This window comes from Oratosquilla oratoria, chromosome 12 (genome assembly GCF_046742065.1).
Source record: "Oratosquilla oratoria isolate Oo_2021 chromosome 12, ASM4674206v1, whole genome shotgun sequence".
Lineage (NCBI taxonomy): Eukaryota > Metazoa > Arthropoda > Malacostraca > Stomatopoda > Squillidae > Oratosquilla > Oratosquilla oratoria.
The window spans coordinates 34545502-34569126 of NC_134788.1; the positions used below are offsets into that span (position 1 = coordinate 34545502).

The following is a 23625-nucleotide window of genomic DNA, read 5'->3' on the forward strand; positions in this document are numbered from 1 at the left end:
GCGTGATTTGGTAAATATAATGTATTTTAGTAAATAATCAGATAGTAATAGCAAAAAATGCATTGTAACATTGTCAAACATAGGAAATTGTAGTTTATTTCTTGTTTATATAATATATTTTCTATACACTGAGACAACAATCTTCAATATGTTTCATCTTGATTATGATAAATAATGCGTAAGTCGTTTACATAGCAACTGTCTCACAGACGCAAAACTAATGGTACAACTATAAATATATACATATAACACACATTGGATTGTATGTATATATTTCATTCTTGTGTCTTTGATTAAGATAATGAATTAAAAGGTTGATTATACCATTAACAATTTATCGTTTCCGTGAATATTTACATGATAAAATCCACACAACAGGGTAACATGTCCGTGTCGTGTTCATACTTGGCAAAATTGAAGATTTGATTTCATTATTCAAAAAATTTATTTATTCTGTGAATTTTTGTCATGAATGGGATTTAGATTAATATAATCTAGAAAAAGTCGACATTTAAAAATAAGTTTACTTTTCAGGCTCGCTACCAGAGGGCCAAGATACAATGTTGACACTTATGCAGTCGATGATTAGGGAAACGTCGTCTGGCAGAAACTAACGTCAAAGAAGTTTAAATTTCTGACAAGGGATTTGAAGGCAATCAGCTATCTGGCTGCTGTGGGGGAGGTGGAGGTTCTTTGTTGGCCACAGATGGATGGAAATAGTCGTTAGGAATCGAATCGACTAAATATCAACCCGTTGGTGTTGCAATGTCGGTTTCCGACCCGCTCCTCAAGGAACTAAAAGGTTTGTACATCGATTTGCAACGGTCAAAAAGTATGGTTATGGTAACAATATTCCACTCATTCTCTTTATTATTACTGAACGATTATCGAGGTGTTTTTTGTGTGTGGATTTGGTTCTTAGTTGGCTTACACGAGAAATAAATCACCCATTTCAATTTGAAGTGCAAGACGATTCCATTTGCGCTCGATTTTGAAATTATTTAATTGAAAAACGCATCAACTTCCTTGTAATTAATATTGGAATGATTAAAGGAAATGATAATATCTATTTACAACAGGGTTTCTCAGGGGGCTGAAAATTGTGATTGTTGATCAGTTTGTTGTTGCATAGGTACCAGATTTTTTTTTGTTTTGAATATAATGACATGGAAGTCGCATCTGAGGTTGTTGTGGTGAGAATAATATGTGATTGGCCAGGTAAGCTGGAGGGCAGCTGCCTTTGGTAAATATCCCGGAGTGAGTAGGATAGGTTAAATAACTGGAAATATTATAACATATTGATATTGTCATATAGAATTTATAGAGATGATAAAGGAAAGAGTTAAAGAGGTTAGCAGAAAGAGTGGGAGTGTGTGGTTAATTTTCAATTTATCAAAAGCTGCATGGCTTTAGTCTATACTCTGTATATTATATTATTATCAACTTTTGGAGCATTTTTATACAACTCTAAAATTGTCTTGTTGTTTATCGGATTTTCTTTAATTTATTTTTTCGCGGCATTTGGCCCTGATTTTTATTGACTGATCCAAGTCTGGTGTTAATTAAGAGAAGGGGACCCAAAACATATTGTCCTGACAATACCTCTTAGAATCTTAGATGACGATTAATGTTACCAAATGTAATATAAATATTAACAACAGAATAAATCATGGATCACCAGAAGTGATATGAAGTGTAAGGTGGCAGTGATGGAGACTGACGGCATGTTTGGTCGTGATTGTTTCTCTCTCTCTTGTGTGTGTGTGTGAATTTAGGATAAATGGATTAGTCTCACTGTGACTGTGACTCGAACCGTAATCCATTGGCTGTGTAACTACTCACCACAAAGCAATGTTGTTATGGCTGTAACGACATATTGTTATGGCTGTAATGACATTGCCTTGTGTGTGTGTATATATTTATATATAATATATATATATATATATATATATATATACATTCATATATTTGTATGTACTTGTGTTTTTATATGTGCATATTTACGTGCAAGTATTACATCATTTATGTGTTTTATATACACTGGTCAAGGTATCTGTAGCCCGTAATCTTTATTTACGTCTCCTGCAGGCTATATCCTTGAACTGACACGGTCGAGTTCAAGTCCCGTAACGGACGAGCATGCCGCCTTGCTGCCCCTGTGTCAGGTACTGGAGACAGTTTTACGTAAGGGCCTGTGCAGCACCGTCCACTCCGCCTTCGGCATCACCAAGCGCGACTACTGGGCATGGCTGGAGGAAGTTTCACACACGACCCTGGAGTATGTACAGGCCAACACCTGGCTTTGGTTATTATATAATTATTGTGGGCGGGGTACGGGGATGACCAGTCATCCACAAGGAGCTAAGATGAGAGTGGGGGAAAGGGCGATGGACAGGAGTGGAATGGGTGGGAGTGAGTATGTACACTTGACTTGGCTACCTCCCTTGTAAGGGGGGAAAAAAGATTTTAGTAAGCAGGTAGTCGTCTTGAGTTACGGCAATTGGAAAACCCACAGACTGGCAGCGGTTGTCAGTGGCCTTCCTGTGGATCTTTCCGTGAAGAATCGTAAGACTTTTATCTGTGCTGTATCGGTGTGGGATGGTTTCTACGTCACCAGCGGAAAGTGGGGAGGGGAGCGTCTGGTTGTCGGTTTTCCGTGAGTAAATTTTTTTGTAAAAGGTACGACTGAAGTTGATGGAAAGAAATCATGGGCCCAATCAATGTGCTTTGCTTTGAACCATCTTCTATAAGGGGAAAGAGACTTTGGTGTATTTACCTAATTATATTTACCTGATCGTAGTATACGGGAAAGGAGCAACGCTTGTTGGCCCCCATCTCCTGTTCTCTAATTTTCTAACATACCTTGACTCAAATTCATGAACGGTTGCAATTATCACATTTAAACTTGAATTCATGTATTGTTTGAGCTTGGGCAGTGTGTGTGTGTGTGTTTGTATGTGTCTATATATATATATGTGTGTGTGTGTGTGAATATACATATACAGAACTACCTCTCATTAATGGACTAAAAGGGGGGTAACGGTGTCCGTTGATGTGAGTGATCCATTGATTTGGAGTGGTTTTTGGGTGGTATAGTGATGGCACGCACTAAACAGAGCGAAAACACCGCAAACACAGCTAATTAATGTCCGTTAATGAGAGGTAGTACTGTATATATATATGTGTGTGTGTGTGTGTATTTATCTAGTTGTGTCTTGCAGGAAAGAAAGCTATGCTACTGTTGTCCTGTCTTTGTACCTCGCCGTGTCTAGTTTGCCCTTCACCCCTTGAGTACTGGATGTGTGTTTTGTGACACCTATGTGTCACGGCTGAGTGCACCTGCCAGGAACCAAGCGTGCTCCCCGTGACACGCACGTGTCACAGTTATAAGCTGTGTGTATTGAGGGCTCTCAAGGCCTCAGTTTCTGGGTTATTTCTACCCATGTGGTGGCAAGTGTCTGTGTTTACAAACGTAAGGCTCTGGCAGCCATTCGTGGGACGGTTTGAAACATTTGTTTACGTAAGGTTGACGGGTTGGTAACGAAGGGGTTAAATTCGTGTATTGTTTTTGCACACACTATTGTTTTGTCTAGTGTGTTCCATTCATCCACTACCCTGTGTGGGGGGGAAAGCTGTTCTTGTTCAGGTCCCTTCTATAACAGTTCTTTTTGAGCTTCCTTCCATGTCCTCTTGTGTTTCTCTTATCCCAATTTAAGTCCTCTCTGTCCAGAACTTCTCTACCTTTCATAAGTTCGTAGATGGTCAACAAGTCACCTTTTCCTCTTTTTTGTTCCAGAGTCGGTAATTCTAGTTTTGACAATCTGCCTTCATAAGACAGTTTTGATAGTGTTGGGGCCATCTTCGTAGTTGCTCTCTGGATTCTCTCAATTTTCCTTTTATTCTTCTTAGTACTGGATGATCATAGTGTCGCTGCATACTCCAATTTTGGCCTTATCAGTGTGACTAGTGTTTTCTTTACCATTTCTTCATCCAAGTAAGTAAAAGTCATGTTTCCTGATCTTTCTGACAATTTTGTTGATCTGTTTGTCAGGGTGCATATCCTTTGTGATGATTACTCTCAGGTCTTTTTCAAATCCCACTTTCTTTACTTCCTTTTCACCAATTTTACATTGTCATGATGTCTTTTTTTTTTTTCCAAATTCCATTATGCTACATTTCTTAGTGCACTTCCCACTTCTGACTCCATTCCTAAACCCTGTTTAGATCTCTGTAGAGACTTGCAGTCCATTTCTTTACTTTCCTCATAAGTTTTGTATCATCTGCAAAGACGTTCATGTAACATTCTACACCCTCATCCATGTCATTCACATAAATAGCAAACATTATTGGAGCCAGTATGGATCCTTGTGGAACTCCACTAATCACCTCTTCCCAAGATCTCCGAGTACTACCCTCATTTTTCTTCCATGCTAAAAGTCCTCCATCCATTTCAGTAGTTTACTGTGTACTCCTTCTATGCTTTCCAGTTTTCTTAGTAGTTTTTGTGAGGGACTTTATCAAAAGCTTTTCATAGGTCAAGGAAGGCACAATCAGCCCATCTGTCCCTTTCCTTTATTATATCCAGTAGTCTTGAGTAATCACAGATCAGTATATGGCACATGATCTTCCCTGTCTAAAACCGAATTGTCTTGGATTTAGTATATTGTCCTCCTCCAGATGTCCTCTGCTTTTTATAAATTATTCTCATGTTTTGGCTTGTGAGGGAAAGCGGTCTGTAATTTGTTGGGTCTCTCTTGTTTCCCTTATAAATTGGTACAATATCAGCATATTTCTAGTCTTCTGGTATTTTTCCCTCCTTGAGTGAGCAACTTTTGTATTATATATTTTGTCTATTCTTCTTTACATTCTTTTAGTATCCAGTTTGCTATTCCATCCAGGCTGTGCAATTTTTTTTTTAATTAAGGTTCATTATTTGGTCCATTATTTCTTTCCATATTACTATTATTTCCCTTGGGGGGGATTTTACCTCTCTCCCTTTGTCCCAATGTTGTACATTTTCACTAATGAAAACAGACTTGGAAGTGTTTGCTCATGACTTCAGCCATTTCTGTATCCTTGGTGTATTCCATATTTCCTTGGCGTAGTTTCACTATTTCCTTTTTTACTTTACCATTTACATATATATAGAATAGTTTTGGTTGATCTTTACATTCTTCTATTGTCTTTTTCATAATTTCTTTTTTCTTGTGTATTTTTACATATTCATTCCTTTGATTAATATATATTTGCCACTCTAGTTTTTTTTTTTTTTTTTTTGTCCTTTCTCCATCTTTTCCAATATTTATCTCTTCTATCTTTTGTGTGGATTTAGGACAGGTAGAGGTTGTGTAGATCAGATCTTTGTGGTAAGACAGATATGTGAGAAAGGGGAAGGATGTTTTTTGGGCTTTTATGGATCTGGAAAAGGCTTATGATAGGGTAGACAGAAAGGCACTGTGGGAGGTTATGCAGATTTATGGGATAGGAGGAAAGCTTTTGGGAGCTGTCAAGAGTTTTTATGAGAGTGGTAGAGCTTGTGTCAGGATTAGAAATGGAGAGAGTGAGTGGTTTGAAGTAAAGGTGGAACTTCGTCAAGGATGCGTTATGTCGCCCTGGCTGTTCAACTTAAACGTGGATGGGGTGGTGCGAGAGGTGAATGCTAGGGTAGTGGGTCAGGGATTGGAGATGGTTAAAGAAAATGGAGAAAAGTGGGAGGTGAACCAGCTGTTGTTTGCGGACGACACTGCGCTTGTGGCAGGGTCAGAGGAGGGATTGAGGAAGCTGGTGGCAGAGTTTGGGAGAGTATGTGATAGAAGAAAGCTAAAGATAAATGTGGGTAAAAGTAAGGTGATGAGATGTACAAGGGGTGAAAGTGGCAGTAGACTGGAAGTGAACATTAAGGGAGAGCGACTGGAGGAAGTGGATAGTTTTAGATACTTGGGTGCAAGTGTAGCAGGAAAAGGTGGAGTGAAGGTGGAGGTAGAATGTAGATTGAGAGAAGCGAGTAAATGCCTTGGTGGATTAAAGAGTGTAATGAGGAATAGATATTTGGGAATGGATGCGAAGAGGAGACTGTATGAAGGAGTGATTGTGCCAACAGCACTGTATGGGGCAGAAACGTGGAACATAAGAGAAGGAGTTTGAATGTGTTTGAGATGAGGTGCCTGAGAAGTATGGTGGGGGTTACTAGGCTGGATAGAGTGAGAAATGAGGAGGAGAACAGGGGTGAAAAAGGATTTGGGAGATAGGGTTGATGAAAGAATATTAGGATGGTTTGGACACATGGAAAGAATGAGTGAAGAAAGACTAGTAAAAGGCAGATGTGGAGGGAGTGAACATGAGGGGACGTCCTAGGATGAGGTGGATGGATGGGGTGAAGGGGGCTTTGGGGAAGAGGGGAATGTCTGTTGAGGAAGGAAGGGAGAGGACGGAAGACAGAGGTGAGTGGAGAATGGTTGTATATGGATGATGTTGTGATTGCATGAGGAGGAATGGGCGGGGGGGTGGGGTAGTATGTGTGAGTAAATTTTGACGCAGCCCGAAGGGATTTCTCCCCGTCCTCTCCTTATATGCAAGGGGGGTCGTCGATTAAATGAAGCGGCCTTGCTGTGGATGTGCTGTGTCTTGCGACACTGCTTCTGACCCAGGGCGGTGGGCAGGGTGCAGGGATGACCCGTCATCCAGGAGGTGCTCAGATGAGAGGGAGGGTGGGAGGGGTGTGGAGTGTATTTAGGGATGAAATGGGTGGGAGTGTTTTTATGCCTTTCCCTTTTTGGCTACCTCCCTTGTAAGGGGGAAAAAGCCTTGGTATATGTATGTATGTATCTTTTGCTTCACTGCACTTTCTGCTAAACCAGCATTTAATATATACTTTTTCCTGTTTTTGGTTTGGGACATATTTATCCACTCCTTTATAGATATTCATCAGAATCATCCGTTTTTCTTCTACTTGCATTTCTTCATTGTAGAATTTTTCCCTGCTCGCTTTGAGAAAAAAAAATCCCAAGTTTTTCAAAGTCCATTTTACTATACATCAGTCTTCCTTTTTCTGTTTCTTATTTCTCTCTATATACATTTCCTCCTTCACTTCTAATTGGTGTCTTGTATTTAATTTTGTCCACAATATCAGGTTTTTGTGTGTAGATGCATAAATCATTCTAGTGAAGGGATTGCTTGCTAGATGAGTCAAAGTTGCATCATGTCACCAATGCTTGGGTTAGCACCCAATAACCTCACCAAATAAGCCCAGCTAGACTCAGCTCTCCTCAGATGCAATCATCACCACATTGAAGAAGTGGAACAACTCAGGCTTTGACAGTGGTGATGCGGACAAGGTCGTCATAAGACAGTGGGGCAGGACTCGCCGTAGCGGGATCAGGTCGAAGATTAGCAACCCCAACATTTTTAAAATACTATCCTGAATTTTATCCTTGTATGAAATATTTTCTAACCTCCTGCGAATAAAACTAAATTACCTAACCTAATTTAGTTAAAGGAGGATGAATTTTAGAAAAACATAAATTTTGGGTTCGCTAATCTTGATATGATCCCGGTAACAGATTTAAATTGGGCAAAGTTAGATTTAAGAAGGAAACAGGCAGGAACTGGTTTACCTAAAGCATGGTTAACCCATTAAACTCCGATGACAATATTCTTGTCATTTGGTCAAATAAAACAAGCGAAGCGAGGACTGACGTCATATTTTTCTGGTGTTTGATCAAACATTTTGGTGTTTTATGATTTTTTGTTTTATTTGACCAAATGACAAGAATATTGTCATCGGAGTTTAATGGGTTAACAAATGGAATGAAGTTAGTAACTATGACATAGTCAGCACTGAAACTATCTGTTGTGTTAAGATATGTTTTAGACAATTTTATGAATGGGGATGATAGGTGGTCATGGACATGAACTGCCTAGTGTAGGGCTTATGGTCTCTTGCAGTCTCCTTTCTTATGTGTGGGGTGATCCGAATGCCCTCTTACACCCTTACCATTAGTGGATTTGGTTTGTTTACTGTAAGAATGATAGAACAAACTAACAGTGTATATTCCCCGTCGCAGTATTGTCATCTTCGGAGGAGCTGGTTTGCTGAATCTTTCAGTGACGTGTCGCACAGCCCCCGTTATGCTCTTGCGATGGGAACATAAACCGTTATTTTGTTGTACGGTTCTTTCAGTAAACAAACTGAATCCAGGACATGCATTTTGTATTACTGTAATACTTGTACCTCTATTGGTAAGGGTGTAACAAGACATTCAGACCGCCCCGTACCATGCCTTACGCTTGGGGCAGAGACGGAGGCCAGATGAGTACTTGGGCAACGGAGTCATTGATGGATTGAAGGATTGATGGCAGTTGCTAACCAGGTTCTTCATCTTCCAGTGTGTCGGACTCCTACCGGACAGTCGTGGAGAGCGTGAAGAGCAGCCGCCGTGTGGCGACCATGCAGAGTCGAGGGCGGTTGTTCATACGACATGCACTGCAGTCCAGGTGTCTTCATGAGCCAGTGGAGATTTTGGTAATTTTCGCAAATCTTTCGTCTATTCTTTGCTACGAGGTGTCAGTCTTACGATTGGCTTGTGTGGTTGGGTCACTTTTCCTTCATGCAGAAATTTCCTGCTGTCGTGAAGAAGTCACTGCTGATTCCATCATTCATCCGTATCAATCACCACTCTACTCTTCCCTTCAGGTCCGTCGGAGAACCAACGAGAGTCCCTACGATGAGAACGATTCCATCATTGGCGACGAAATCCTCGGCGAGATCTTCCTATCACTGCTGTACCAGTGCAGTCGTCTCGAGTTTGACCTCGACCTGGACAATGCCTCGTTCCTGGACGACACGTGGCAGCTCCCTCCCTTTGTTCAATATGAATTAGTGCCGTGCCTGGATCTTGGGATCTTCCTTGGGTACGTGCCTCTCGTGTGTGTGTGCCCTACGTTTTGTATACTTTACCGTTTTTTTTTTTTTTTTTTTTTTTTTTTTCTTTTTTCAATGGGATGGATTGATTGCTGGGTTCTGGGGTAGGGGTAGTGCACCTGAGATGGGTCACCATTCGTATGTCCGTGTGAGTACAGGTCGTCAAAGTTGCATGCTCTTGCATCTCGATGATCCTCAAATGGAGAAACTTGATTCAAAATCTCCTGTATTCAGTCTGAAAAGTCTTCAGAAACTTGTCACAATTGCCATTCGCCCCTTGTAACGGGGATGGCAGCTTCGAAGCACAGACTCAATTCGTACTTGCTAAGACCCAGGGCGAATGGGTTAGGGTGTCGTTACTTGCGGTGAAGGTCAAGGGGATGGCGGTTCGAATCCTGCCATCGGCAAAGTTGAACTGAGGGCATGGTTCACTAAATTCCACGCTACAAAATCCTCCGTGAGGGGCACCATCCTAGCCTCCCGATAAGTAGGGAGTTTGTGACGTTAAACCATCTCAGTTGTCAAGACCCATTCAACATCTGGCCTGCCGTCACTCGGTCCAGATGGTAGGACATATCCTCCTTGAATGACGTATGACCAGAGGCCATTGCGGGTTCCCAGGGGCTCGTGGATCTCCAACAAGAGCGACCTGCATGCAAGACCCACTGATATTTGTCCCTCTGGGTTCCTTCTCCTCCGAGAGGACAGAGATTGCCCGCCTGGCCAGCCAGACTGCAATGTGACCTCTGCCCAGCCCTGCTAAGCAGAGTTAGTTGTGTCACCACCAGACAGGTACTACATTACTGAAAAATCTGTGTATACATGTATGCATTGTATATGCATTTATATATACACATCTGATCATTTTTATGACAAGTCACGTGTAGGATTCAAACCCACTGTTTTCGGTCACCCATAAGATTACCTTCACAGAGTCTTTACGGGTGGCCAAAAGCAGTGGGTTCAAATCCTACATGCAACTGTCATGAAAATTATCAGATTAATGTCGCTGTCATCAGCGATTTTCTCTCATATATATACATGTATATATACTTTCTAAACAGAAATGTAGTAGCACATTTGTAAATGACACACAGGAAACCCACAGTCGGAGAAAATAAACTTCGAATAAAGAAGAATCCTATATTTCGGCTATCAACTGTAGCCCTCTTCAGGAAAGTATGTCTTCAGGTACTTTCCTGAAAAGGGGTGCAGTTGATAGCCGAAATATAGGATTCTTCTTTATTCGAAGTTTATTTTCTCCGACTGTGGGTTTCCTGCGTGTCATGTGTATATATATATATATATAATATATATATATATATAATATATATATATATATATATATATATATATATATAAATACATATATATGCACAAGTATCACAAATCACACATGACTACACCGAAATGCTGAATACCACAGGGAAAAGAAAAATTCTTGGAATCTGAGTGCTTTCGTGATATTTTCACATCTTCAAGGATTACAATAGAATGTATTCAAGGATTACAATAGTATTCTATTGTAATCCTTGAAGATGTGAAAATATCACAAAAGCACTCAGATTCCAAGAATTTTTCTTTTCCCTGTGGTATTCAACATATATATATATATATATATATATATATATATATATATATATATATATATATCTCTGTCCAGTAATGTTGTTACACATTAGTAATTGCATTAAAAACCCACTATTATTTGGATTTAAGAAAAGAAGGAAATAACGAATTTCCGTATATTTCGATCACTTGCTGTGATCCTCTTGTCTATGTATTCCGCTTGAAGAGGATCACAGCAAGTGATCGAAATATACGGAAATTCGTTATTTCCTTCTTTTCATAAATCCAAATAATAGTGGGTTTTTAGTGCATATATATATATATATATATATATATATACATATACATACTGTATATATGTATATATAATGCACATTGACAGAAATGTACCCTGGATTTTTTGGTAATCACCACCTCTTCGGTGGTAACCCACTACCTGTCTGGCGGTAAACCACTACCTGTCTGGCGGTAACATGCCCGGCTCCATTTTTAAGTTCCCAGAAGATGCTGCACAACCGCATCGCAGAAAGCCATCCAGGAAGTAACGCCTCGCCCTGTACTATACGACACGTTCTGGAAGACTGCATTGTATAAAATTGTGCACGTCAACAGGCCAATATACGCACTATAAAAGAACCGTAGCTCTCATCAGGGAGATGGAACTGCTTGGCCAGACGGTTAGACTGATGACAACAACCTGGGGAAAGCGTGACGAGACGAGTTGTTCAACACTGCTTCCGTCAGGAATACGCCAGAGTAGTAGAGAGTGCTTCGGATTTGTGACATTTTCTAGATTTCTGAACTTTTCGTTCCAAATATCGGAGATTTGTGAATTTCAGAGATGGGGATCGATGTGCAACTTTTCGTCCTGGACGTATGGGATCGGGAGCACCCACTCTCGGGATTCTAGAGGGATCCATGGGCCAGTTGCATTCTAGTATGTCACAGGACTAGTAATTAGTGATGGGACAATACCAAAATTTATGGCGTTTCCAATACGAGTCCCGATGCTCCTCTAAACATCAGATTCCGATACCCACAATGATTATAATTCATGGTTAGACCCAGCAGTCGGTTTGGGAAACAAATACTTTATGAATTAACTCTGTGAGGTGCACCGTCCTAGCCTCCTGATAGGGGGGGGTGTGTGGCATTAAATCGTATCATCGTCGTGCTTATTATCCCCTTCCGTACGATGATGCCTACGTAGGCATCATGATGTCCTAGTGGGTATAGGAGGCACCGTTGTCTTGATTATATTTATTTTGTAGTTGTAGCTGAGTGACCCACACAAATCCCGTAAACTGGCCTGATCGTATTTTCTGTGGTTGTTAATATTCAGAGTGAAAGAGATCGAATAATACAGCTGTAACTTTATATTTTATAATGCGAGCGTTGTGATGCATCATCAGATCATTATACATCAGACAGCTCATGCTGCCCGCGATAATTTTACTCGCATTGAAGAGGTTAATCAGTTATCGGAATCGGAAATTTAGAGCAAAATCCAGATTAATGAAGGAATTGTTAACAACATTGGTGTCGTCCCGTCGGTACTAGTAAGTGTATTCTAGGTTTCAAATAAGTCTGTTTGACAAGCCTAGGTTGCTCTCTGGCGTCTGGACGGTGAGTGGGGGGGGGGCGGGAATATCATTCGAGTTTGTTTCTGCCTTAGAATGACATCTCAGGTCATAATGTTGTCAGGTTGACGTCAAAGTTGGTTGCCACTGGAGTGACCCGAGATGTTGCAGTCAGTCTCGAAATGGCATCGTGGCAAGACTACGTATTATTTTCTTTGTGATGCTCATCTGCATTGTCACATAAATGCTGTGCATTTGACACGTCTCGTGCCACAGGCGATCAAAGTGCTGTTTATTGTTTGATTCAAAGTAACCTTTGCATGTCACCGAGCAGAGGTAAGCTAACATGCATAGTCGTGACATAACAGAACTTCAGCATGGACGAATTTTGCATCTTCTGCAATGTGATATGATAGTGCTAACATTTGCCGCCTAAGCAGCTGCACGCGTTGCGACCGAGCAGGCAGGCAGGCAGGCAGCCGTGAGAGGTCATTCGCCCACCCGTTACTAACCTAACATCTCTGGTAGTTTATTAATTGAGATTAAATCTCCCACCTTACCTCCTCCAACTAATCCACACGACTTTATTAAACTTCCTCGGCTTAGTCCCGATCAAATCTCTCACCATAGCTTGTTTACCATAACAAACCGTCCAAGCTCATGCTGTGCTAGTGCACCCACCTTCGGAGTAATTTCTCAGTGGCCCGAGGGGAAGGGTGTGGCTCCACACGATTTAACTGATGGCTGCCTTGCCCCAGCAGGCATGTGGAAGGGCGGGCAGTGGTGGTTCGTGTGGAGGAAGGAAGTATTGCCGCAGAGGACGTAAGCAGTTTAGTCTTGTCTGTTGTTTTTGTGCCCCGCACCGCTCTCTGTATCGCACGGCTGCACGCATGGGCAACCGATCTCCGCTTCAATCTTCTCCGAACCAGCTGCATGCTCTCCCCCGTCACCCTGTGCTTTCTTTTTCCTCTCTCCTGATATCTCGTCAGGTATATTGCTGCATGACGGTGTGTCTTGACGTTTGTGAGTGAGAGGACGAACTCTGCATCCCGTTTTTGGTAGATATTTAAGGTACACATGTACACACACCAAAGGGCCTTCTCCCCCGTATAAGGGGGTGGCCAGGTCGAAGCATACACCTGCCTCCGCCCATCCAAACCCCATTTATTGCCCCTCCCATTTTGATCAACCTCCTCGTCCAGCAACACCATCAATCAACCTCCTCCTCCAGCAACACCATTGATCAACCTCATCCTCCTTGAGCAACACCACTGATCAACCTCCTCTTCCTCCTCCAGCAGCACCACTGATCAACCTCCTCTAGCAACACCATTGATCAAACTCCTCCTCCAACACACTAATTATGGTCAAAGGCAGAGCAGTGAGGCATAGTACCTTCCCAGCAGAGCCCTTCACTTTTTTTTCATTGTGTGGAAAAACACACACAAGCCCATATTGCCAGTGACGATATGAAAATGGGGGACCTGTAGCAGGGCCAACCTGCATGGGGTCGTCATGCTGTCATTGACCCATCACCGCCCCTCCCTCCATCTTTAGGTGCAGCCCCAAGAGGCTGACACTTGATCCCAGGTCTTTGTCAAGTTATGCGTAGGTCTCATAATCCAATGCTCGCTAATAGCTGTATGTGTGGACATTTGGGCCCAGGACGTAAACCCTCTTCAGGAATTGGTGTTTTATGCCCCGGGCCAGTTCCCGAAGAGGTCCAAAGGTCCGCAAAAGTGGCGGTTGATGAGTGTGGGGTTGAGGGAGCATCTAGGCGTACTCCGTATATTCTTCACCTTTTCACATAAGGGGAGCTGACGGTCAGTTGGGTACTGCTGGACCCAGTCGTCCGCTACTACTTCCCAAAGAGGTCTGTGGTCGAGCCTGAAGACTGTTGCCAGCTGCTGTGGGGCTACGGGTTTCCGTTCGGCAAAATGTGACGCACTGGTTAGTATTACCAAGATAAGACCATTTTGTTAACGAGTATGTACGGCAAGGTACCATAACGATTGTATTGCATTGTGGTAGCCAAGCTGGCAGACTAGGATGCCAGTGTCTCGATGCGAGAAACTGCGTGGGTGGCGGCAATTTGTGTCCCTCTGAAGGAGGGTCAAGAGCCAATACACGATGACGACTGTGAGGTTGTGTGGTCTTAAATTCCAAAATATTGACAAAAGGCAGACGACGAGGCAAAAAATATGCAAGGGTGATGACGACAGAGTAAGGAGGAGGGGGGGAAGCTTGAGAGACTCGGGCAGGGACCTGTCTCGTGATGGAGGATGCACAATGGATGAACGGGTGGTGTTGTTAGGATCCTTCGCCCCAAGGTTTCTGTAGGAAGAATTATTATTATGATATATATATATAATTTTTTTTTTTTATGGAAATAACTGGTGCTTGTGTTCTTGTTGATAATTTGCACTCAAAAGAGAAACTTGCACAGGTGGTGGCAGTCGAGGAGATATTTAAGAAGGATAGTCTTGGGTGTGTGTGTACACATGCACAAATACATACGTGCATGCATACATACATACATGCATCGATAGAAGTAATCTGATTAAGGATGGGAGGGCTTTGAGATGTCACGGAAATGAATTAAGAAAGACCACATGTTGAAAGGATGTGAAGAAATACAGTTTTTTCATATATATGTATAAATGTGTGAAATAGCTTAGGTGATGTAGCCCACGCTCAAACAATACACGAGTTCAAATGTAAATACAATAATTGGAAATCAAAGAAATACATTAAGTTGGACCACACATGAAGTTGAGTCATGGTACAGTGAGACCTCTCATTAACGAATGTTAATTAGTTGTGTTTTTGGTGCCGTTGTTTAGTGCGTGCAATCACTATGCCATCCAAAAACCACTCCAAAACACCGCAAACGCAACTAATTAATGTCCGTGAATGAGAGGTCTCACTGTATGTTAGAAAATTAGAGAAAAGGGGACTGGACCCAACAAGCATTGCTTTTTTCCTGTGTACTACAATTATGTAAATACACAGACAGACACACATGGATGCACTTGTGTAAAAAAAGAGGAGAAATTTTTGGTACATACATACATATACCAAAGGCTTTTTCCCCCTACACAGGGGGTAGCCACAAAGAAAAAGGCATAGAAACCACTCCCACCCATTCCATTTCCTATATATTCCACTCCCCTCCACCCTCCTCCCTCCCTCTTATCTTGGCACCTCCTGTTGATAAAAGACAACCTGGTACATGACAGACCTATCAGCAGGATTGCGGCGTTCCATTATATGGACGAAGAGATGAAAAAACTCGTTGAAACCCTGATAGAACCAAGACTGGAATATGCATCAGTAGTATGGTCCCCACATAGGATGGTTATAAACAAGATGGTAATAACACAAAGGGCAGCAACCAAACTAGTCCCCAGCCTGGCAGATAAACCATATGAGGAGAGACCAAAAGCTGTGGGTCTACCAACTTTGAAAGATCGAAGAGAAAGAGGTGACATGATTACAGTATTTAGGTCACAAAAGGGGATCAGTTGCATTGACAGAGGAGACCTGATCAAAGATGGGAGGGCTCTAAGAGGTCATGGGAGTAGATTAAGAAAGACCACATGTTGAAGGGATGTGGAGAAATAAAATTTTCCATCTTAAGTACATAAATATGTGGAATAGCTTAGAAGGTGATATAGCCCAAGCTCAAACAATACACAAATTTAAATGTAATTGGAAATGAAGGATATAGATTAAGTTGGAACTATGTGAATTTGAGTTTAGGTATCTTAGAAATTTAGAGGATAGGAGAACGGACCCAATGAGCATTGCTCCTTTCCTGTATACTACAATTAGGTCAATACACACACATGGCTCAAACAGTGCCGTGGTAGCGTTAGCAACCATTACTCCAGTGATCTGAGGACTGAAACAAACGGTCATCATCGCTGGGCTGTGAGCTCCCAACACTCCAATGGCTGTCCAACAGGTGACCCAAGACTATGGAGAATCTCACAACACACACACACACACACATGTAATACTTTTCTTTTTCATAAGAAATAAGAAACTAGGTGTTCATTTGCTTACGAGTACAGCAACAGCCTTGAGATACGTTTTCTGCATGTGTGTGCGCTCTGGTAGCAGTTCAAATTGCTGTTGTCTATGTGATTACTCATTTGATGTATTATTATTTTTATTTATTTTATGATTTCATTTCCATATAAATTTTGCCTAGAGTGAAAATGTGCCTTTTGATTTTGGCTACCTACCTTGTAAAGGGGAAAAAGCCCTTGGCATATGTATGTATATATGTACTATTGTTATTTTATTTGTATTTATGTTTTTTTTTTCAGTGTCTATAATGCAGGTAGTTTGCCTCTTGTGATATCAAAAATTGATACTGTTGAACCTGTTAAGTCACATTGACCGTACACAAATAAATTTTTGTTGTGTCACTCCAGGGAAAGATAGAAGTGGGCGACATAGTTGATGAGGTGTTTAACGTCTGCATTCACGGGTGGCGCCGAGGGCGAGTGGCTGCTCTCATGCGTCAGAAGAAGGGGCTGCCCGTCACGCTGAAAATCATCAAGGTGGGTTTTCCGTCATCATTGCTTCGTTTTTCTCGACTGTTGGGTTACTCTTAGGTTAATTATTTCTTTGTTATTTTTTCTTATGAACTTGGATTTTTTTTTTTTTTTTTTTTTTTTTTTCTTGTATTACTGTAACATTAATTATTTCTTTGTTGTTTTATCCCATAAACTTTGATAGTGGTCATTTTAAGTTGGTTTTGGCAATTTTATCTGATATTTGGGTTTTCTTGATTTTGCCAATATGTCGGTGCTTCTTGGTTGAGGAACGAGTTCGTTTCTGGAGTGTTTTGTGCCTTGACGTGGCGTTGGAAAGAGAAGTTGTGGCACAGAACTCAATAATAAAGGTCTAGAAAATGTTATGTTCATTGAAGTTCATAACCTGAAGAAATTATTAGAAAAAAAAAAAAAATCCCCAGAAAATAATACAGTACACTGTGGACAATATTTGGTGCCTAAGTGTTGTGGGTTTAAGACGTTTATGCAATGATTTGTAATCCAACTTGGTAGTGCTTTTGCCGTCAAGGAATAAAAGAGCTGCAAATTGAAGTACGTACGCCTCAGTCTCATGATCCAACACTTGCCAGCCACCGCTTGTGTGGACATTTGGCCCAGGACATAAAGCACCTCGAAGTGGGTTATGTCTTGGGTCAAAACGTCCACATAAGTGGCGGTTGGAGAGTGTCGGATTAAGAGACAAGTGTGACTTACGGTCCAGCCTAGCGGCTGCCTGCCGCTTTTCTGGAAACTGTATGGTCTTCTGCAACAGATTGATTGAAGAGAGAACGGTTTGTGCAAAATCCAAAAGTTGTTGGAAGAAGTAGGAGAGCTGTTTTTGTAAAAAAAAAAAATAATTGAATTGTCCTTTCTTCCGCAGGGCCACTACAAGAACGGTTCTCTCTTCCCTGGAGTGGTGCCCCTCCTGCGACGGCTCCAGGTGGATGTGGATCGTCTACAGGAGGAGTATGCGGAAGCTGCGCTGGAATCCGTACAAGAGACCTCCCTCACCACCTCAGATCTAGGGTATCTCTTAAATCGTTGTTGTTCTCCTTCGTATTTGTTATCGATTGCAAATAATTGAAACTGGTGGGAGGGGGGCGATTGATGCCTTTATTGTGGTTTATGCCTATGTAGAACGCTACGTGCTCACCGTATGACAGACGGGTATGGGTTGACGTGAGGGCAACAGTCTCCTACTTTGCAGAGCGAAGACAATGCCACGTCTAGTACATGTATGAATGAGGCCTTGTCGGCCATAACTAAAGGTCCTCATACTGGAAGTGTCACTACTGGTCAGGGCATGGCACAACAGTACAGGGCCCTGCTAGTGCACTTTATAACACTACACCACATTATATATCTAATCGTAGCGTACAGGAAGTGAGCAATGCTCATGGGGTCCCGTCTCCTAATTTTCAATTTATCATTCCTAGCTTCAAATTCATTTACATATGTGACTTGTTTTATATCCCTCATTTCAAATTATTTAGACTTGAATTCGTGTATTGTTCCTGCTTGGATTATTGTATCTCCTAAGCTATTCAAAGTGTTAATGTATCCACAGTAAACCCTCGATATAAAAGACGATATGGGGATGGGTCTGTCATTTTATCCGAAGATCCATTATATCCAGTGGAAATACCGGACAGATCCGTTATATCCTGAAGTTTGTCCGGTATTAGAAATTAGTAGGTAGACTAAAATTCCTTTTATCTGACCTTGGTGGGACCTACCCTAGATCATATGTTTGGAAAAGTCGGATGTTTAGACATACACTAACAGATTAAAGAAAATCACTGGTTTGGGGCAATTTTCACTTATTTACAGTACTATAAAGCATAAGAAACAACACAACAGAGTGGAGGAGAAACAACCACCAATGGCCAAACGTAAGCAAACACTGAAATGCATTTCGCAAAAATAACAGCCGACCTGAGCGCCATGAGTTGCATGTTTGGACAAATTCAACTTTTATCCGATGTTTGGACTAGTCGGATGTTCGAAGGTTGGATAAAAGGAATTTTACTGGATATCGAGGGTTTACTGTATGTGGAACATTGTATTTCTTCACATTGTATTGACTTGTCTTTCTTAATTTGCTCCCGTGACCTCTTAGAGCCCTCCCATCTATAATCAGGAGATCTCTTCTGTCAGTGCAATCTATCCCCTTTAGCTGTGATGCATGAGGGGGAGTGAGGGAGTATGTATGAAAAATAAATTGACACAGCCCGAAGGGATTTCTCCCCATCTTCTTTTCTGCATGAGGGGATGGAGAGGGGTGATCGCCAAATTGATGAAGCGTCCTTGCTAAGTCTTGCGACGCTGTTTCTGACCCAGGGAGGGCAGTGGGCGAGATGCAGGGATGACCGACCAGTTGTCATCCAGGAGGTGCCAAGATAAGATGGAGGGAGAGAAGAGGGTGGAGGGGAGTGGAGTGTGCAGGGGATGGAATGGGTGGGAGTGGTTTCTATTGGCTACCTCCCGTGTAAAGGGGAAAAAAGCTTTTGGTATATGTATGTATGTGTTCATGCAATATATCCCTTTTAGTGACCTTATACATATATATATATATATATATATATATATATATATATATGTATGTATGTATGTATGTATAAGGTCACTAAAAGGGATACATACATACATATACCTAGGCTTTTTCCCCCTTACAAGGGAGGTAGCCAAAAAGGGAAAGGCATAAAATCATTTCCACCCATTCCATTCCTAAATACACTCCACACCCCTCCACCCTCCCTCCCATCTGAGCACCTCCTGGATGACGGGTCATCCCTGCACCTTGTCCACTGCCCTGGGTCAGAAGCAGTGTCGCAAGACACAGCACATCCACAGCAAGGCCGCTTGGATAAATTAATAATAAATGTATGTATGTGTTCATGCAATTTATCCCTTTTAGCGTCCTGAATACTGTAACCAAAATAGTTAACCAGCGTTCTTGTATTGTGACGTACTTCGTGTCTTCGGAAGTACGTACATATTGACAAAGGGATTTTGCTTCCAGGGGCCAGCGGGTACTTTACGTCGGCTGTGTGTCTGTAGGCGGCGCGGGGGACGTCTCCCGGATCGAACACGCCGTTACCACAGTCGTCAGCCAAGCCAAACATCCCATCCCCGTCTGCGTACGTGCGGGCGAGATCGGAGTTCAGACCATCGTTCGAGCGACCAGGAAAGTAAGTAACGGGCGAGAAGTTGTGAAAATAAAGAAGACGTATGTGGAGGGGGGGTTGTTAGGTAGTGATGTGTGAATGATATTTTGACACAGCCCAAAGGGATTTCTCCCCCGTCTTTGACACAGCCTGGGGGAGTTTCTTCATGTCTTTGACACAGCCCAAAGGGATTTCTCCCCTTCTCCGAATCAGCTCAAGATGGGTGTTGTTGAATGGATAAGGATATAGTGGTTGTGAGTGGATTTATTCCTTTTGACTTTGGCCCATGGCTACCTCCCTAGTATGGGGGAAAAAGCCTTGGTATATGTATGTATGTATGACTTTGGCTACCCCCCTGGTAAGGGGGAAAGAGACCTTGAAGTATACATATGTACACATGTCGTGAGCACAAAAAAGGAAGGAGGAAGACTTTGATTTATATTACGTGAATAACGGGATTAACCTAAGACGTCAGTCGTAGCCTCGTGTCATAGAATAGACTTGGTAACCATGATGTAGTGAGAGCTACAACTATTGGTTGTTTTGAACAACGATTTGACAACTGTATGGATGGGGATGACTGGTTGCCATGGACATGGAACTGCCTAGTGTAGGCCTTATGGTCTCTTGCAGTCTCCTTTGTTCATAAGTGATATAGAGTCTGCTCCTCCCCAAATAAACCGAAAAATGTTCGGCAAAATCCTCTCAAAATATACGCCGTGTGGAGACGGAGCCTTTATCACTACGCTGTTTGGTTCGTTACGGTGTTATCAAGTCTTATCGTACTTGGTAAAGGCACCAAAACCAACTTTTCTTTGCGGAAGGAAACTTCCAAGAACGACACTGTTACGTCTCGGAGCAAAACATCGTACGAGTTAGGTTCCGTCCTCATGCGGTGATAGTTTAGCGAGACTTGTCAGGAATTGCCAATTACGTACAAACTCGCCAAAAGTTCTTACCGTGCTCATCGAACTTCTCTTCCTTCCCAACAGGTCTTACTCCACCACAGCTACACGGAAATTTCATCCTGCGGTCGTCGGAACGACATGCAACAGTTCTTCGCTTACATTGCTGGGTAAGGGGATGAACTTTGTCTTCTTCTTTTTATTTATTTTCTTAATTCAATTTTTTTTTCTTCTTCTTCTTGGCTACCCCCCGTGTAGGGGGAAAAAGCCTTTGGTGTATGTGTGTATGTATTTTTTTTTTTTTTTTTTTTTTTCTGAAATGAGTAGGAAAGTGGAACTAAGTCTCTTGGCTTTGGCTACCTCCCTTGTAAGGGGGAAAAAGCCCATTGGTATATGTATGGAGTTCCTCAGGGTTCTGTTCTTGAGCCACTTCTATTCGTAGTATATATAAATTATTATATAGACCACGGACTAAAATCTATTGTCTCCAGATTTGCTGATGATACAGAATTGTTCAAATGATCACTTAGACCAATTAGATATTCAAGAAGATTTAGATAATTTACAGCAATGGTCTGAAAAATGGCTAATGAAACTTAATGCAAGTATAGTAAAGTTATTTGGAAATTCGTTAACAAAATCATCTAAGCAGTGTATTTCAGCCTCTGAGAAAGCAAACAAGATTCTAGGACTGATTGTGTGATCTTTTGACTTCAAAAGTCCATCTCTCATTAACAAGCTGTATAAATCATTAGTTAGTCCACATTTGGAATATGCTGTTTCTGTATGGTCACCAAATTTCATTAAAGACGTTGACAGATTGGAAAAAGTACAACAGTGAGCCACAAAACGGATTCCAAATATAAAAAAAATAATACGAAAATAGACTAAAACATATGAATCTGTTTTCCCTAAAAAAGCGTAGACTCTGGTCTTTAAGATTCTAAAGGGAATTGACAACATCAAAAGTGACAAAATTTTCACATTGAATGAGAATCAGACAAGGAACAATAGTCTCAAACTGTCAGGAAATAGATTTAATTTGAAAGTGGGTAGAAACAACTTCGCCAACCATGTAGTTAATGAATGGAATAAATTCCTGCAGAGGCAGTGCAATGTAGTTCAGTTTGAAGCTTTAAGATTTGTTTAGATAAACACCTAAGCTCTGTGCTGTAATGCCTGCCAATTATTTTATTTGTTATTTTTGTGGGTAAATCGGCAATGGCTTTATATTTTATAATGAGTACTGTGATGCATCATCAAATCATTGTACATCAGGTGTCTGATGCTGCATGTGAGAATTTGACTTGTATTGAAGAGGTTAATCTTGTAAATAATGTAATCAACCGGCCTTTTCCAGGGACACGAGCTGTGCGTTGTCTTCGCATTTCACCTGCTTCGTTTTCCAGGCGCCGTCTGTGGAACAGGTGAGCATACATAGTCAGAATGCGGTCGTTGTTGTACTGGCCATCTTGGTTCTTGTTAACAGTTCTGCCGTGGAAGGTACTTTTTTTTCTCTCTCTCTCTCTCTCTCTCTCTCTCTCTGTGGGTGTTTGTATGTTTAGACCTTGATTGTTGCCATTATTACGATCTTTAATGCGAGCTTGTTTTGTTTTCAGTCACGCGACATCCTCCTCACACTAGGTAAGTAGCACCTGCCTCTCTCTCTCTCCAGCCTGTATTTACATAATCATAGTATACAGGAAAGGAGCAATTCTCATTGGGTCCTGTCTCCTCTTCTCTAATTTTCTTCTAACTTACCAAGACTCAAATTCGTGTACGGTTCCAACTTTCTGTGTGAGAAAAATTTGACGCAGCCCGAAGGGATTTCTCCCCGTCTTCTCCTTTTCTGCATGAGGGGACGGAGAGGGGGGGGGGTTGCAGATTTAATGAAGCGGCCTTGCTGTGGATATGCTGTGTCTTGCGACACTTCCTCTGACCCAGGGCAGTGGACAAGATGCAGGGATGATCCGTCATCCAGGAGGTGCCAAGATAAGAGGGTGGAGGGGAGTGGAATATATAGGAAATGGAATGGGTGGGAGCGGTTTCTATGCCTTTTTCTTTTTGGCTACCTCCCTTATAAGGGGGAAGAAGCCTTTGGTATATGTATGTATTAATTCGTATTAATCACTCTTTCATATAATGCTACTTTTATCACTCCTTTGTATAATGCTATGTTTTATTCATGTATATTAATTCGTATTAATCACTACTTCATATAATGCTACTTTTTATTTACGTATGTTATTTAATTTGTATATCTTCGTTTTTCCCATGTACAGCGGACGGGTTTCATCGAACACACTGGGCGGTGTGAGGACACACGTGCAGCCGAATTCCCCATCTTCCTCTCCAACTGTGGGGGGGGGTTACGAATACCCCCTCCCATCGGAATGCTGTGGCCCCCCACCCACCCCCAACCTGCCGTTGCCCCAGACCCCAAGCCCGACCGCTTGGTTTGTTGGTTCTCCCGAATCGAGGGCTGACTGCGGAGTACAAGACCTCCATCGTCGAGTAGATGCTTCGAGTTTACGGATTTGAGTGTTGACGAACGTTTTACCAATATTGTGTTTATCGTTAATATTTATTGTCGTGAATGAATTCGTTCATAGGATTTCTTACTTTTATAGATGATTATGCTTCACGAGTATCACCCCTCCTTTTGTTAACGTGGTTTATTGTCATTCGTTCAGGAAGAACAGTCGTTGTTGTTATATGTAATGATTAGACTATATAAAAGACATTACTATTTGCCGTCATATTGTATGGTCTTTCCCCATGAACGGAACAAGTGGTGGAAATGTGGACGGGGCGAAGGTCTGGGGACATTCCGTGGTGTCCCCAGGTCAGATTCCTGTCCAGGAAGGAGGCAACGACACGGATTGGAAGTATCCTCACTTATGCCAAACTTGGCCCATG

The 23625-nt window shown here is 41.8% G+C and overlaps 1 protein-coding gene across 3 annotated transcripts; it reads left to right on the top strand.

Annotated features, from left to right (window-relative positions):
* The first annotated feature begins 542 nt into the window (after positions 1 to 542).
* On the top strand, positions 543 to 23042 carry LOC143031362 (uncharacterized). 3 transcript variants are annotated; one of them, XM_076195080.1, is made up of 12 exons: positions 545 to 802; positions 2089 to 2278; positions 8386 to 8521; positions 8693 to 8910; positions 12831 to 12891; positions 16512 to 16640; positions 17515 to 17660; positions 19657 to 19825; positions 20794 to 20876; positions 22067 to 22133; positions 22326 to 22350; positions 22989 to 23042. In XM_076195080.1, exons 1-12 carry the CDS (start codon positions 766 to 768, stop codon positions 23021 to 23023), a joined length of 1296 nt encoding a protein of 431 aa, XP_076051195.1. In that variant the 5' UTR covers positions 545 to 765; the 3' UTR covers positions 23024 to 23042. The 3 variants fall into 3 exon arrangements, with proteins under 3 accessions (XP_076051193.1, XP_076051195.1, XP_076051194.1); XM_076195079.1 differs by lacking the exon at positions 545 to 802 and adding an exon at positions 1152 to 1218; XM_076195078.1 differs by having other exon boundaries at positions 543 to 802; positions 22067 to 23042.
* The last annotated feature ends 583 nt before the right edge of the window (positions 23043 to 23625 follow it).